This window comes from Juglans microcarpa x Juglans regia, chromosome 5D, assembly GCF_004785595.1.
Source record: "Juglans microcarpa x Juglans regia isolate MS1-56 chromosome 5D, Jm3101_v1.0, whole genome shotgun sequence".
In the NCBI taxonomy this organism is placed as follows: domain Eukaryota; kingdom Viridiplantae; phylum Streptophyta; class Magnoliopsida; order Fagales; family Juglandaceae; genus Juglans; species Juglans microcarpa x Juglans regia.
This window is the reverse complement of record NC_054602.1, coordinates 5,159,535-5,173,543: the sequence shown is the minus strand read 5'-3', so window position 1 is coordinate 5,173,543 and position 14,009 is coordinate 5,159,535. Positions and strand designations below refer to the sequence as shown.

Sequence of the window (14,009 nt, the reverse complement as noted above, 5' to 3'; positions counted from 1 at the left end):
TCATAAAATCTTATCAGGAATGGTAAGAAAACTAATCCAATATTTTACGAATTATTCTATTATAGGTGGGTAGAAATATAATGCACTATTTACTTTATTTAAATGGTAAAATTTAATTTGTTAAATTTAAATTTTAAAATTTATATTATAAATAAAATTATATCTTGTAAATATATTATTAGGTATGCTCTACAGTCTTCTTATACAGTGATTTGAGAATATAATTTTCCATCTTTCACATATCATTCCTGATTAATAATAGTCACGTGCCAAGAAGGGATTCACATGTGCGTAAGCTTTCTCGGATATTTCTAATCGAACCGGACGGGCCATTTATCGTTATGTTCAGATCCCTTCAATTCTTGCTAACCTTGGGCTTGATACCCGAAGATGGTCGCGGAAACTCTTCCGCTCCTTAACGGCGTCGTTGCGAACGGAGGTCTAAGCTTAAACCCTAACCCTGACCCGGCCTCCGCCAAGAAATCCCGTGAGAGCGAACGGCGTCGCCGCCGGCGTAAGCAGAAGAAGAACAAGAAAGCCTCCCAGGCGGCGGACCCCTCGGCCTTTGACGACAACGACGCTGCCGATAAGAATGCCGAGGAGAATAACGATCCTCAACAGGTTCTCTCTCTCTCTCTCTCTCTATAAATATATATATATATATATATATGTCTTGTTCGTTAGGGATTCTGGTTGATTTTAGGATCCGAAATGCTTGATTCTATGTTCTTCGGTTTGATTGGAGTGAATTTACGATCACTGCATTGAAGCTTAATTGGAAAGTTTTCCTTTTGAATTTGGTAATGAATAGGTGACACTAGGGTTTTTGTGTTATTTTGAGTTGACTCTTGGCTGGTGATTCATGTCTTGCTTGACTTGTTCGCTTATCTTTCTAGAAAGTGGAGAGAAACGCTTGAGAAAGTAAATGAATTGCTAAGAATTTATCTTCAATCAGGTCGAGCAATAAAGTGACTGATTTTGTGAACTTAAAATGAATATATGCTCAAGTCTTAGTCCAATCAACATTTTTCAGCACCTGAATTCTTATGTTTAGTATTCCAGTTTCTGTTTGGATTTTTCAAATCTGGAAAGATTGATGAAGGAAATAATGCAGCTCGGAATTCTAGAGCGTCATAGTCTCATCACGTTGAATATTGAAGGGATACTTAGGTTCCATGTTTGGTTCTAGAATCTGGATAAAGGAAAGGAAAAAAGAACATAGGTTTTATTCTTTTGGGAACCGTGTAGCCTGTGTTGTTTCTTCCTAGCATGGATCTTGGTTTTTTTACCTGTAATATTAATATTTACATTACTCCTAGGCCTTGCTCTTGTATATGTCCTGTGTACTTGGCCTATTGCCTATTCTTATGATTAATAAAATCTTAATTTTTTGATAAAAAATATTAATATTTATACTACTAGATAAGAGGAATAATTGAGTAAATAAGATGTTTCATTTTCAGTTTAGGCTGATTCTGCATTACATTGTAAAGCTTATTAAGATCTTGTAATAGATTCATATCCTCATTTTTTGGTGCCTTATAAATATGGTAGCTTTTGTATGTGGATCTGAACATGTGTATAATTCTTATTTTGAGAACTTTTTAGCTTGTGGAGCAAGTTGAAGTGGAGTATGTCCCAGAGCAGGCAGAGCTTGATGATGGCCTGGATGAAGAATTCAGAAAAGTTTTTGAGAAATTCAATTTTCGTGAAACTGCCAGTACACAGGTAAAGGGATTCTTTTTCTTCGTAGTGCAATTTTCCATCACATAATTCTCATCTTTTGTTAGGAAAAGTATGACCCGATACATTAATTATTCAAATCATCCAGGAGAATGATAACAAGGTCGAGTCTGTCCCAAATGCAGCAGCGACCAAGAAGGCTGACTCAGATTCAGAAGAGGAAGAACAAGATAACCAACAAAAAGAGAAAGGCGTATCCAATAAGAAAAAAAAGGTATGATTGTCTTGTTAACATTTATTTTCTCCCTATACGTAATCATGTCTTGGTTCTTGGGCTCTTGCCTATCCTTATGATCAATAAAATCTTGTTTACTGATAAAAAAGTCACCATCTTGGTAGCAATATTTTATAAGGAAAAAACTACTTTGCTTCCCAATTGTACCGCTCAATTTGACCGCTTGCCAATTTTATTTTATTTTATTTTTTTACTTAGTGATTAAGGAAGTGATTATAAGGGTAGGTTTGGGGGAGTATTTTTTACTTAGTGTATTGGAGTATTTTTTTTATTTTTTAAAAATATTTAAATATATTAAAAAAATGTGAAAAGAAAAATGGAAAAAAAAAAAAAAAAACCAAAAAGTGAAAAGTAGTCAACTTGAGCGGGCTACTCTGGGCGGCAGAGTAGCCCGACTCATTTTATAATGATAACAGCTAAAGATCTCTGTTTTCATCTTCCAGCTTCAACGGCGGATGAAGATTGCTGAACTGAAGCAAATTTGCTCAAGGCCTGATGTTGTTGAGGTAGGAGGTCTTTGATTGTGCTTTGATTGCTTCTTCTTATTCTTACTATTGTTATTGTTCTCTGCTTATGTATACTTCTAAGAAAATTTTTCTCTAGTTATGAATATATTTTTTTACTCAATTCTAGGTGTGGGACGCAACCTCTGCAGACCCAAAGTTGCTAGTTTATTTGAAATCGTACCGAAATACTGTTCCAGTCCCCAGGCATTGGAGCCAGAAAAGGAAATTTTTGCAGGTTAGCTGGCCTCACTATGTTTAAAGACTCCTCCTCCTCCTCCTTTTTTATTTTGAATAAGTAAAAGGTTGGCGTTAATGTTAAAGCTTATGGGTTAAAATGTGCATGCCTAACTGATGCATAGAGGGAACATGTGGGATTTAGGGAATAGGGAAGGAGTGGGAAGATCACGTCGATAAGGTTTCTCTTATATGTATATATGTGGTTCTTGCAGGGGAACTGCTGTGACAATCGTGGAGCCTGGAAATGTAGGTGTTTGGCAATGGGAACTCTTAAATTAATTTTATTTTTATATGTTTTCTAGTGTGGCTTTTTTTTTGGGGGGGGGGGGGGGGGGGGGGGAGGCCCAAGCCACATCTAGGCCTATACTCCATAAGGACTAGTCAATGATATCATTGGTGATCCATTGGAACCATTATAAAGAGCAATAACTTCTCTTTCTCAAGTAACGTGGGATCCCATACATTACCTACTCTTATCATTTATCAATTAATATGGAATATCACAATCTCCCCACTTAAATTCCTGGCGTTCTTGTCAGGCCAGTCTGTCGTACGTGGCACGGCTTAAATCCTATATTTTCGGTTGGATTTTTGGTTAAGATAGACTTTAATACCATTTGTAACGTCCCAAAGGAGGCCCAAGCCACATCTGGGTCTATACTCCAAAATGATGATGCAATTAGAGTTTCATTGGAACCATTATAAAGAGCAAAGACTTCTTTTTCCAAACAATGTGGGATCTCATACACTATCTACCCTTATTACTTATCAGTTAATATGTGGTATCACAGGTGTAGAAATTATATGATTCCATTCATGTGGAAATTTAAGCTTTTAGTTTTATCAAAGCACCTTTGCATCATAATTGTTGGGGATTTGTTTACAGTTAAGGTGCTTGTTAATCTGCTTTGAGTTTACAGATGAATTTCCATTGTGCTTAATGCTCAGGCTGAATCCCTCTTAGTTTTGAAAGAATCTAATTATTGACCTGATTCCGATGCAGAACTGATTTCATATTTGTACTTGGTATCTCATCGGGCATTGGATATTGTTTTGTAGGGAAAGCGTGGTATCGAGAAACAACCTTTCCAGCTTCCTGATTTTATTGCTGCAACCGGGATTGAGAAAATCCGACAGGTAAGTTCAATTTCAAGAGTTTATTACAGTTAGATTTGATTTCTTCTGTATTCTTTTAGAGAAATGCTTTAGCCACAAAAAGATCCCATACAAGTAAGGCTACAAACTGACGTGACTTGATGTAGCACATTGGATTGTAAAGCTACTTTTATTGTAAAGTAGATCTAACATATCATTATTATCATATAAAACCATGCAAATCTGTGAGTTTATTTTTGTAGGATCTCTTTGTGGCTGTAGCACTTCTTGTTCTTTTAATCTTTATATTTTTAAAAATGAAGAATAGACCGTTTGTGTAGCTCTAAGACTGCCTGACCCATGTCAAGTTATAGTTTTTATAAGGTATCAAATAACTGTTTTTTCCACTGGATAGATAGGTTTTTTGTCCTTGGCTGTTTTCATCCACCTCTATGGTCCTTTTTGTAATGGTTTTTTTATTTTATCTTGGGAAATTTACTTTTTTCAAAAGGCCGGATGGTGATGAGTAAGCAACTTAAATATCACATTTTCTCACCCTTTTTATGGTGTTTTGAGTCTTACCTATAACCATCAAGATCTAAATCGTAGTTAGTTTGTTTTGGTGGTTTTAAACTTTTAATTTTGTCTTGATTCATCTGCCAATATATACATTTCCCTGAGGCTAATGGCCCATTGCATTTGTTTCCTGGTGGCCTTATACAGGCTTACATTGAAAAAGAGGACAGTAAAAAGTTGAAGCAGAAGCAACGAGAGCGGATGCAGCCAAAGATGGGAAAGATGGATATTGACTATCAGGTTTTTTCCTTTTTTTTTTTTTTTTTTTCTTTTTTGTTTTGTTTATGATTAATATACTTTGTGCAAGTTGTAATTAGGCATGTTTGATGTATACTCCCGGTGTACTTAGGCTATGCCTTTGCTATCAATAAAATTTTACTTATAAAAAAAAATATATACCCCGTGCAAGTATTTTATGATTCTTTTCTTTTCATCTCTCGTTTTTACTGTGGTGTTAGTTTAGAATGATTCCTTATTTTCAAATTAACAATTTATGGTTGCTGTTTGTTAGGTTCTTCATGATGCATTCTTTAAATACCAAACTAAGCCAAAGCTTACAAGTCTTGGAGATCTGTATCATGAAGGGAAAGAGTTCGAGGTAAGACTCTTATTGTGATACTTTTTTTTTTTTATATGAATAACTCTTGTTGTGATATTGACCCTCTTGCATGCTTTCTTACTGTTTTTTTCATTGCCTACGTTGGAGAATTTAGATTTTACCTATGTATGCAAACCATAAATGTTTTATGATCACTCAGAAAAAAGTTTAAACCTACTTTTTTCTTTTGAAGATGTTGGTGAATGAATGTATTTGTAATGATATAGTTGATCTACTTGCTCATATCATCGTATGATAATATTTCTATGTTTAGGATATTTATTGATGATTTCAAAACTGCCTACTTATTATGGTCATAATCTTAAGAAAGACGTTTTCTGTGGACTGAAACTTAATCTGTGATTTACATTGCATCTTTTTTTCTGGTGTATAGGTGAAGTTAAGGGAAATGAAGCCAGGCATGCTGTCACTAGAACTAAAAGAAGCTCTCGGTATGCCAGAGGGTGCTCCTCCCCCATGGCTCATTAATATGCAGGTCCGATTCTGAAATATGTTGTGCTTGGTTTTTTTACGTAATATTGGCACAACATATATACACTGTCTTGACTCACGGAAAATATGTGAAGACAATGTAATATTTTAAGTGTATATATTGTCTTGGCAATGTAATATTGGTGGATTGAAGAAGACAATGTAATATTTCTGAAATGTTTCAAATGTAATATTTTTTTAATGGTTGATTTTCTTTTAGAGATATGGTCCGCCACCATCCTACCCACATCTGAAAATTCCTGGTTTGAATGCTCCTATCCCTCCTGGAGCTAGCTTTGGTTACCATCCCGGTGGCTGGGGCAAGCCTCCTGTTGATGAGGTAAGTTTTCTAAGTGTTGATATCCTGTATCTTGATGTACATTAGTTTTGTACAGAAGCTTTCTGTAAATGTTGTTGGTGTTTAATCATTTCACTGGTCCTTTTTTGATAATAGTTTGGACGTCCTTTGTACGGAGATGTATTTGGTGTTCATCAACAAGATCAGCCTAACTATGAGGTACTTTCACATAATATGTTTTCTGCTTCAGATTGAAAAAGTCAAATATTTGTTTTTAGTTTTAACTTTTGAAACTGGCTAAGATGGTCATAGTAGGATGGCAGCTGCATTAAATGTGAAGTAGAATCAGAATTCTACGGTGGAGTTTGGATAGTGAGATGAGATGAAATGGTTTTAGATGAAAGTTGAAAGTTGAATAAAATATTGTTAGAATATTTTTTTAATATTATTGTTGTTTTGGAATTTGAAAAAGTTGAATTGTTTATTGTATTTTATGTGGGAATTTGTGAAAATTGTAATGATGAGATGAGATGAGATAGTTTTGGCATCCAAATTGAGTCTACATCTAATTTAGAATATTGACTGATCAGAGTGGTTTTCCATTAGATTGAATGTTGTGCATGTTTTAATTATAAATTGTACGGCCATGTAGGAAGAGCCAGTTGATAAGACCAAACACTGGGGGGATTTGGAAGAGGAGGAGGAAGAAGAAGAGGAGGAGGAAGAGGAAGAAGAGATTGAAGAAGAAGAATTAGAGGCTGGCATTCAGTCTGTAGATAGCCTCTCAAGGTATATAGTATTTCTTTGATCACAAGCGGTTCCTGATTCCTGTTTAATCCATGAATTCTATCTCACGTTAGGAGTGTTTGTACTTGGAGGTGTTTTTATATTCGAGCACCTCCACTTTTTTGGGCTAGGATTTGCACATATGTATACCTAAATACTGTACCTTAGATCATTGCTTGATTGTGGATTGCATATTGCGTTTTCCGTTATTTATTTGCTTTTCTTCTTTTTCAGCACTCCTACTGGTGTTGAGACACCGGATGTTATTGACCTTCGAAAGCAGCAGAGAAAGGAACCTGAGAGGCCACTTTACCAAGTCAGTATTGTGATTTAAGACTCCAACTCTGTTTTATTAGCTTTTTGTTTGTATTTGATGCTTCCATACATGATATCACCTAAACCTTGTCTTTGTGTTTGTGTTTTGTTTTAAGGTACTGGAAGAAAAAGAAGAGAAAATTGCTCCTGGGACCTTGCTTGGAACGACGCACACGTATGAAATGTTCTTGTTTTGCACTGGTTTTTTTTTCCCCTTTTTGGTTATAAGTTTTATTTCCTTTAACTTAATTTTATTTCACCTTTCTGCTTACAGATACGTTGTTAACACTGGCACCCAAGACAAGGCGGCTGGCAAAAGGGTAAGAATGAATGCGTCCTTTCTTTTGAAAACAATTGTTTACCATGGTAACTAAGCTTGTGGTTCTTACCTAAAGAAGCTGAGGTGCTTGATTTTAACTCTTATCGTCATAGAATCATGAACTCATGCATTCTGATTCTGATCAAAAGTATTTTTCCTTCTTTGAGGTTGGGAATGAGTGATCTACTTTGTTTATTGCTCTGTAGGAGTGTCGATCGCTGAATACTAGTTGGTCATATTCTTGCAGGTTGATCTGCTTAGAGGTCAGAAATCAGATAAAGTGGATGTCACTCTACAGCCAGAAGAGTTGGAAGCCATGGAGAATGTGTTGCCAGCAAAGTAAGTGATCCTTTTGTATGCTATTATTAGTATTGTTGTTAGTGCTTTCTGAGGCAGAAAATCTTCTCAACTTTGTTCTATTTTCATAGGTATGAGGAAGCAAGGGAGGAAGAGAAGCTGCGGAGTCAGCGGGAAGATTTCAGTGACATGGTTGCAGAGGTGTGCCTCATATGTATCTTAAAAGAATTTACTTGAAAATTTAGACTTGATGAGATATATTTAAGGGTTTTGGTGGGGTGGGGGTGGTTGAGCGGGATATACTTAGCGATTGACACATGTACAAAATGAACGTTTCCCATTTTAGTCGATTTTTAATTCGAATTTGTTTATGGGATTCTGAGATGTAATTTGTGCAGAACGAGAAGAAAAGGAAGCGGAAGATGCAAGAAAAGGACGGGAAGTCAAAGAAGAAGGATTTCAAGTTCTAGAGCGCATGTCCGAGTGGTGTTCCTTGAGGAGGGTAGACAGGGCAATCATGAGGCTAGCGGTACTTTCCATGGAGAGTATAGAATGTATGTTGCCAATTTGTATTTGTAACAGACTAGTAGTCCGACACGTTATTCGTAATTCTCTAGTAGTGAACAATCTTCGATCTACCAATATCGTATGGTGGATTTAGAATTGTCCTGATCCCAATTTTTTTTTTTAATATTATTATTATTATTATTATTTTTTGTTAATATTATCTGCCGTTCCTGGTTTTACTCTGTGCATCGAAACACAACTGAAGACATCCATCCTGGAAGAATACAATGGCAACTTCTGAGTGATGTTTTATTTCTTTTTAAACCATTATGTATAATTGGGGGAGAGATTAAAGATCAAGACTTGCCATTCATTGGTCACATTAAAAAATGCCGACTCCACACGACAGCTTTGTGCCCCCCCCCCGACTGCAAGATTTCTTTTTTCGTTCTTCCTTTTCTTCATCAAGAGGAAAATGTTTTGAGTTGGAACTCGATTTGCAATGCCGATGTAAGGGGGGTTTATTCACTTCTTTTTCAGGGAAAAACATCCAAAAGCCTAAAAGTGAAATAAAAAGATTGGAGATGCAAAAGTGAATTGTCGCCATCATCTATCTATCACCGACTTTGCTTCTACTGTCTAGCTAACAACTTCTCCATTAAGCAAGATCCACGGGTTTCGTGGTAATTCTATTTTATTTGTTTTGGCCATCATGGTATCTCCATATAACAAGCTAGCTACCAAAATAAAATAAAAAAAGAAAAAGAAAAAAGAAGCCGAAAATATTGAACAATCTAAATATAATTAATCCTATTGTTCGAGTACTATATTGCATCCTGGTATCGCCTTTAATTAAAGCCTGAATTTACGAATCCTGGTATATATAATATGGCTTGTCATGGGATGGCTTGTCATGGGATGTCATGATTTATAAGACAACGCGCGTGTAAAAAATCGCAGACAACTGCTTCATGATCAAGGTTTAGAATGGACAAATAGAATTGGGGGGGGGGGGGGGGGGGGGGGGGGGGGGGGGGGGGGGGGGGGGGGGGGTGGGGGGCGGCATGCCGTGCCGTGCCGTGCCATGCCAACAGCCAAACAAGACCCACTTCTGGCGTAGACGCAGTCCATTTTGTTGGATATCTGTTTGGTGGCAAATAAAGGGTGCTATCAAAGCCTACTTTGACACTAGGTTTTTAGTATTTTTATTACTCTTATGAATTAGAATCCTTTTTTTTTTTGTACTCTCTGCGTTACTCTTCTGACTCATCTATTTTTCCAGACGTGCATGGACTAATTGAGATTATTTTTATGTAATTTATTTGTGGGTCGAGTATTTTTTTAATAATTATATATAATATATATTAAATAAATATATATAATTAAACATATATTCCTTACTTCCTCGTTACTCCGTTTGCCGCTAGAGACATACAATGTCGAATCATGCGTGGACCTACCACCACGATTTATACCTCAAGTGGAAGGAAGGATCTGATCTGATGGTTATATACCAACGAGACTTTTATTTATTATCTATTATTCGATGGCTGACTGGTTTTGCACTTGTCCACAGACCATGCACCTGTTTCATCACTGAAACAGCAGTAGGTTGAAACCAGGAAGAACTTTTTTTTGGTTTTGTTCCCATTATTTCCCACCCTATGTAACCACACTAGTCTTCCCTTTTTTCCTTCTGGTTCGATTTAGTAAACCAAATGGATCTAGACATTACGTGTCAAACTGGTGAAAAATTATATGGATAAAACAGAGCAATTTGAATTAATCTGTCCTTGTCAAAAGCAGCACAAAGGCTCAGTTGGGGTCAAATTCCCAGTTCTCACAGGCACTGCATGCATGCGGTAGTACTTTTGTTGGGAGGTCTGCATGGCCTTGCAGGAATTCTACCAGCTTTGTGTGCTTCTCTTTGATCCATGCTCACTTGCCACCTTAAACACTGAACTAAATGGGTAGGAAGTCGATTGTTGGGTAACATCAAGCTTTCAACGAAAGAAATTTGTAACTTGATCAAATAATTAATTGATAACATGACCCAGCTAGCTAGCACATGATTGTAAGGCTAGCTCCAGGGTATTTTCCTATGGAACCTCGTCACAGTCATGTATATATATGCTACTCAAGATGAATGGACTAGAGGGTTGAAGGTAAATGGCATCTATGATCTAACTAGTCAAGAAATTATATATATTTCAATGGAATCTCCTACCATCTAAATTCTCAGTTCATGTACGACGTTTTCTGCATAAGACCTTTAAGGCTCGGTTTGTATTTGTAACTGATCTTATTTCAACTCATCTCAACTCAGCTTATTATTATTTATTACTAATCATCAACTTTAACTCACAAATCTCACTACTATTCATAACCTATCTCACTATTATTCACAATCCATCTCAATTCATCTCAACTCATCTTCGAATCTAAACAACAGTTAAACTTTTTCGTTAAAACAAAAATAACGTTAGAAAGAAGACACGGTAATTTTTTCAGATATTGGTGATCGATGACACAAAAGAAACGAACAGATCAAAGAGGTACGTACGGTTCTATATATGGAACAATACAGGCAGACCGAGCCATCATATGGGCATCATCCATCGATATCACAGGTGTTTGATAGCATCAAAGTCCTGCACAAGTATCGTCACATTTTGATGTGTCACGCTGCATTTGGCTCTACCTTTGGCAACCTAGATTTCTCTCTCGTAATTTTTAGCATTTGTAGTTTCTTTAAATTCATATATATATATATAAATATTAAGAGTTGAGATGACATTTCCCACCTTGACCCATCAATGACACAAGTGGTACCGGGGGGGCACCATTGCCCCATCATGCAGTGACACGTGCTATAATTTCTGGATCATTGCTACGTACTATCATTGAAACATTAATCTTTAATCAATTAAAAACGCATATTAATTAATTAACCGAGGCTGCAGGCTGCTTCTTGTGGCCACCAAACATTGTTCATATTTCGAAGTTGGCATGATATTATATGATATATAAATGTATTTTATAATAAAAATAACGTTATAATCAAATAAATCTATTTTAAAATATTTCTCTTATAAATTAAATAAATGTATATAATGAACTGTTAAAATATATAGCTTTGCAGATGGACATGTTAGAATCTTTCTCCAACAGATCATTATGCTGACTATTAACATTTTAATCAGCAGTTTGTTTCCCCCTTTTTTTTTTTTTTTGGTGCCATTTTTGTTGGATATGATTTGTCCGAGTTGTTGCCGTGATTCCATTGATAATCTCTACGTGTCCCACCATGATCACCATTCCCATATGTCAATTCACCAAATCAACCCTTTCACCATTCACATTCATCGGCGTGTGACTCTCACACGCCGCGAGTCATGACACGCCGTCATCGACATGCATGAATTTTGCGCGCCGCCCTCAATGATGGCACTGTAGCCGCCATTTTGTAATCCAAGACAGATCGATCTCACCTTTATCCTATGCATGCATTTGCTCAAACAAGTCTAATGCTGGGGATTCGGGTATAGTAATAGTGTGCTGTAGATTTTACAATAGCACAAATAGGGTAAAAAAAAAAAATAGGGTAGTGGTAGGGTTATTATTTTGATCTCTATTACTACATATTTATTACTTATAGTTTATATTAAATTTTTTAATTTTTTATCTTTTAAGTATTTTTTTAACATATTTAATTATTAAGAAAAAATTTAAAAAATATATAATTTTACTAATAGTTACTTCTCTGACCATCAAGTAAAATTAAAAATTAAAAAAAAAATCAAATATAAAATGAGTAGTAAATGAATAGTAAGTGAGTAATAACCCTATAATTTTTCAAAAAAATATAAGATTATGTAAATTGGGATAATATTGAGCACATCTCAAGATTCTGATTATAACTTTAGTTAGAAGTATTAGAATCACGTATATATTTCTAATTCGGAAAGTTCTTTTTTTGTACACACAATGTGGTCACCATGCTATGTCTATTGTTCTCTGTTTCGATCCTAAAATCAGCTCTTTTCCCCTCGAATCGTAGTTTAAGTTTTCTTTTTTCATTTATGGACTATGGTAATATTTCGCTGTTATTTTTAGAGATGATTCTTATTCCGATTTGGGACAAATTTTTGGCGAGATACTTATTTTATTCCTTATTTTATTTTTACATAATTATTTTGATTTTGCCTTTTCGGGAAAAATTCTCAAGATCTCAAATTTTCTTTACTATCTAAGTTCGGGTTATATAGTCTTCGTAACCAATTTTCGATATTTATAAATAAATTCAATTCTCAATGTATTTTCTATGCTGTATTTTTTTTAGTCTCAATCCTTAATTTCTGTTAATTAGTTAACTGTCAAAATAATTCCTGCCCAAGTTTGGGAAAGAAATGAAGACCTTCAATTACTATTTACCTCTCCACAATGCAACCAGAAGAAGTTTGTTCCTTCTATTTGTTGTAAGTAAGATACCCTTGCAGTAGATCTCACAAGGCGGCCCGTCTAGAAATTTGCCTCTCGACAGTCATTTTCGTTGTTTATGATCCAAGTTGTACGTACGAGATTAAATAATGAGAACATTAGTATGCCGCTCTAATTTGACTGTTTTTTTGACTGTTTGACAATTTTTTTTTATTTAATAATTAAAGAAGTATTTTTAAATATATTGATGTATTTTTTTTAAATATTTAAATGTATTAAAAAAATATAAAATGAAAAAAAAAATAGACTGAGCGGGAGAGTAGTATTGCCCTAAATCAATTATTTAGTATCAATTTCTATTTCTTTTATTTATTTTCTCTATATATATATATATATTAATGCATCTCCTATTTTGAAGTGTTCATTAAAATTCTCATTCTAATAATAATACTATAAATTATAAAATTTCTGAACGAAAAATTAAAAAAAAAAAAACAAGAGAAGTGACAGACATTCTGTTCTGTCCTTTTGAGGATGCAGATCGAAAACGACCATACAAGAAACTTTACCTAACCAACCGACCAAGTTTGATTTCCATCCACATTCCGCAATATCTTTATATTAAAGATAATTAAAAAAAAAATTGTTTAAGATTAAGCTTACGTACGTTCGCTTCGACCGTTGCTTAATAGTATGCATGTGGCACTCGTGGTCCTAATTAATTGTCGTACGTGGCCTTCGATTTCCTTCTTCTTCGATGGGTTTCAAGGAATATCTTAGACATTATCTGACGCAATTGGAATTTAATTAACCTAAGCTAGCTGATCAATAAGATCATCAAGCATAGAATGTAGACCAACCGGCCACAAGAAATATAAAGACCAAGCACGTAATCAAACCATATTTATTTGTCACGTACAAACGTCTATGACTTGACTCATGTCTTAGTGAAAAAATAACTATAATTGATTTATTTTTTTAAGAAAAATATGGTATCCTAATTCTATTAATAAGTCTCCATTTATATTAAAAGATATCATGAGTACCAAATCCAACACGTACCAACCAAAGTGAATAACCAATTAGCTAGAGAGTATCCATGCATCTCCAATAGAATAATGCTACTATGCCGTCTCATTTTGATTATTTATGTATTTAATTTTTATTTATTTATTAATTAAGGAAGTAACTATTAGTGTATTGGTATATATATTTTTTATTTTTAAAAACTATTTAAATATGTTAAAAAAATATAAAAAAATGAAAAAAATAAAAAGTAAAATTTATACTAGTGGACACACTAATGGTCAAAGCTAGGTAGCAAGCACTACCCAATCCAATATTGACTGATGATCTTCTTATTAATGTATGGATCAGAGCACTAGCAATAACTTATTCATCATCTTTATTTTTATCTTTATATTTGTATAATATGTCTTTAAATTCATCTACATTGACTTATGCATCTCTAAATTTTTACATAGTTTTGAATAGTACTTCTTCAAGTTTGAAGAAGCACTATTCACTCTCCAAATATTATTTTTAATGTTTTTTCTCTCTCCTAC

The 14,009-nt window shown here is 34.7% G+C and overlaps 1 protein-coding gene across 2 annotated transcripts; it reads left to right on the top strand.

Moving 5' to 3' along the window:
* The first annotated feature begins 331 nt into the window (after positions 1-331).
* On the top strand, positions 332-8,407 carry LOC121266310 (splicing factor 3B subunit 2-like). Of its 2 annotated transcripts, XR_005940778.1 has the most exons (19): positions 332-621; positions 1,609-1,728; positions 1,832-1,957; positions 2,422-2,484; positions 2,612-2,719; positions 3,781-3,858; positions 4,540-4,632; positions 4,904-4,990; positions 5,385-5,486; positions 5,703-5,822; positions 5,937-5,999; positions 6,433-6,569; positions 6,801-6,882; positions 6,998-7,056; positions 7,156-7,201; positions 7,448-7,539; positions 7,629-7,698; positions 7,896-8,051; positions 8,232-8,407. XR_005940778.1 is itself a non-coding variant. In XM_041170095.1 (18 exons), the coding sequence occupies exons 1-18, from the start codon at positions 391-393 to the stop codon at positions 7,965-7,967; spliced, it is 1,749 nt and encodes a 582-aa protein (XP_041026029.1). In that variant the 5' UTR covers positions 333-390; the 3' UTR covers positions 7,968-8,160. The 2 variants fall into 2 exon arrangements, 1 of the variants encoding a protein (XP_041026029.1); XM_041170095.1 differs by lacking the exon at positions 8,232-8,407 and having other exon boundaries at positions 333-621; positions 7,896-8,160.
* Positions 8,408-14,009: the final 5,602 nt, after the last annotated feature.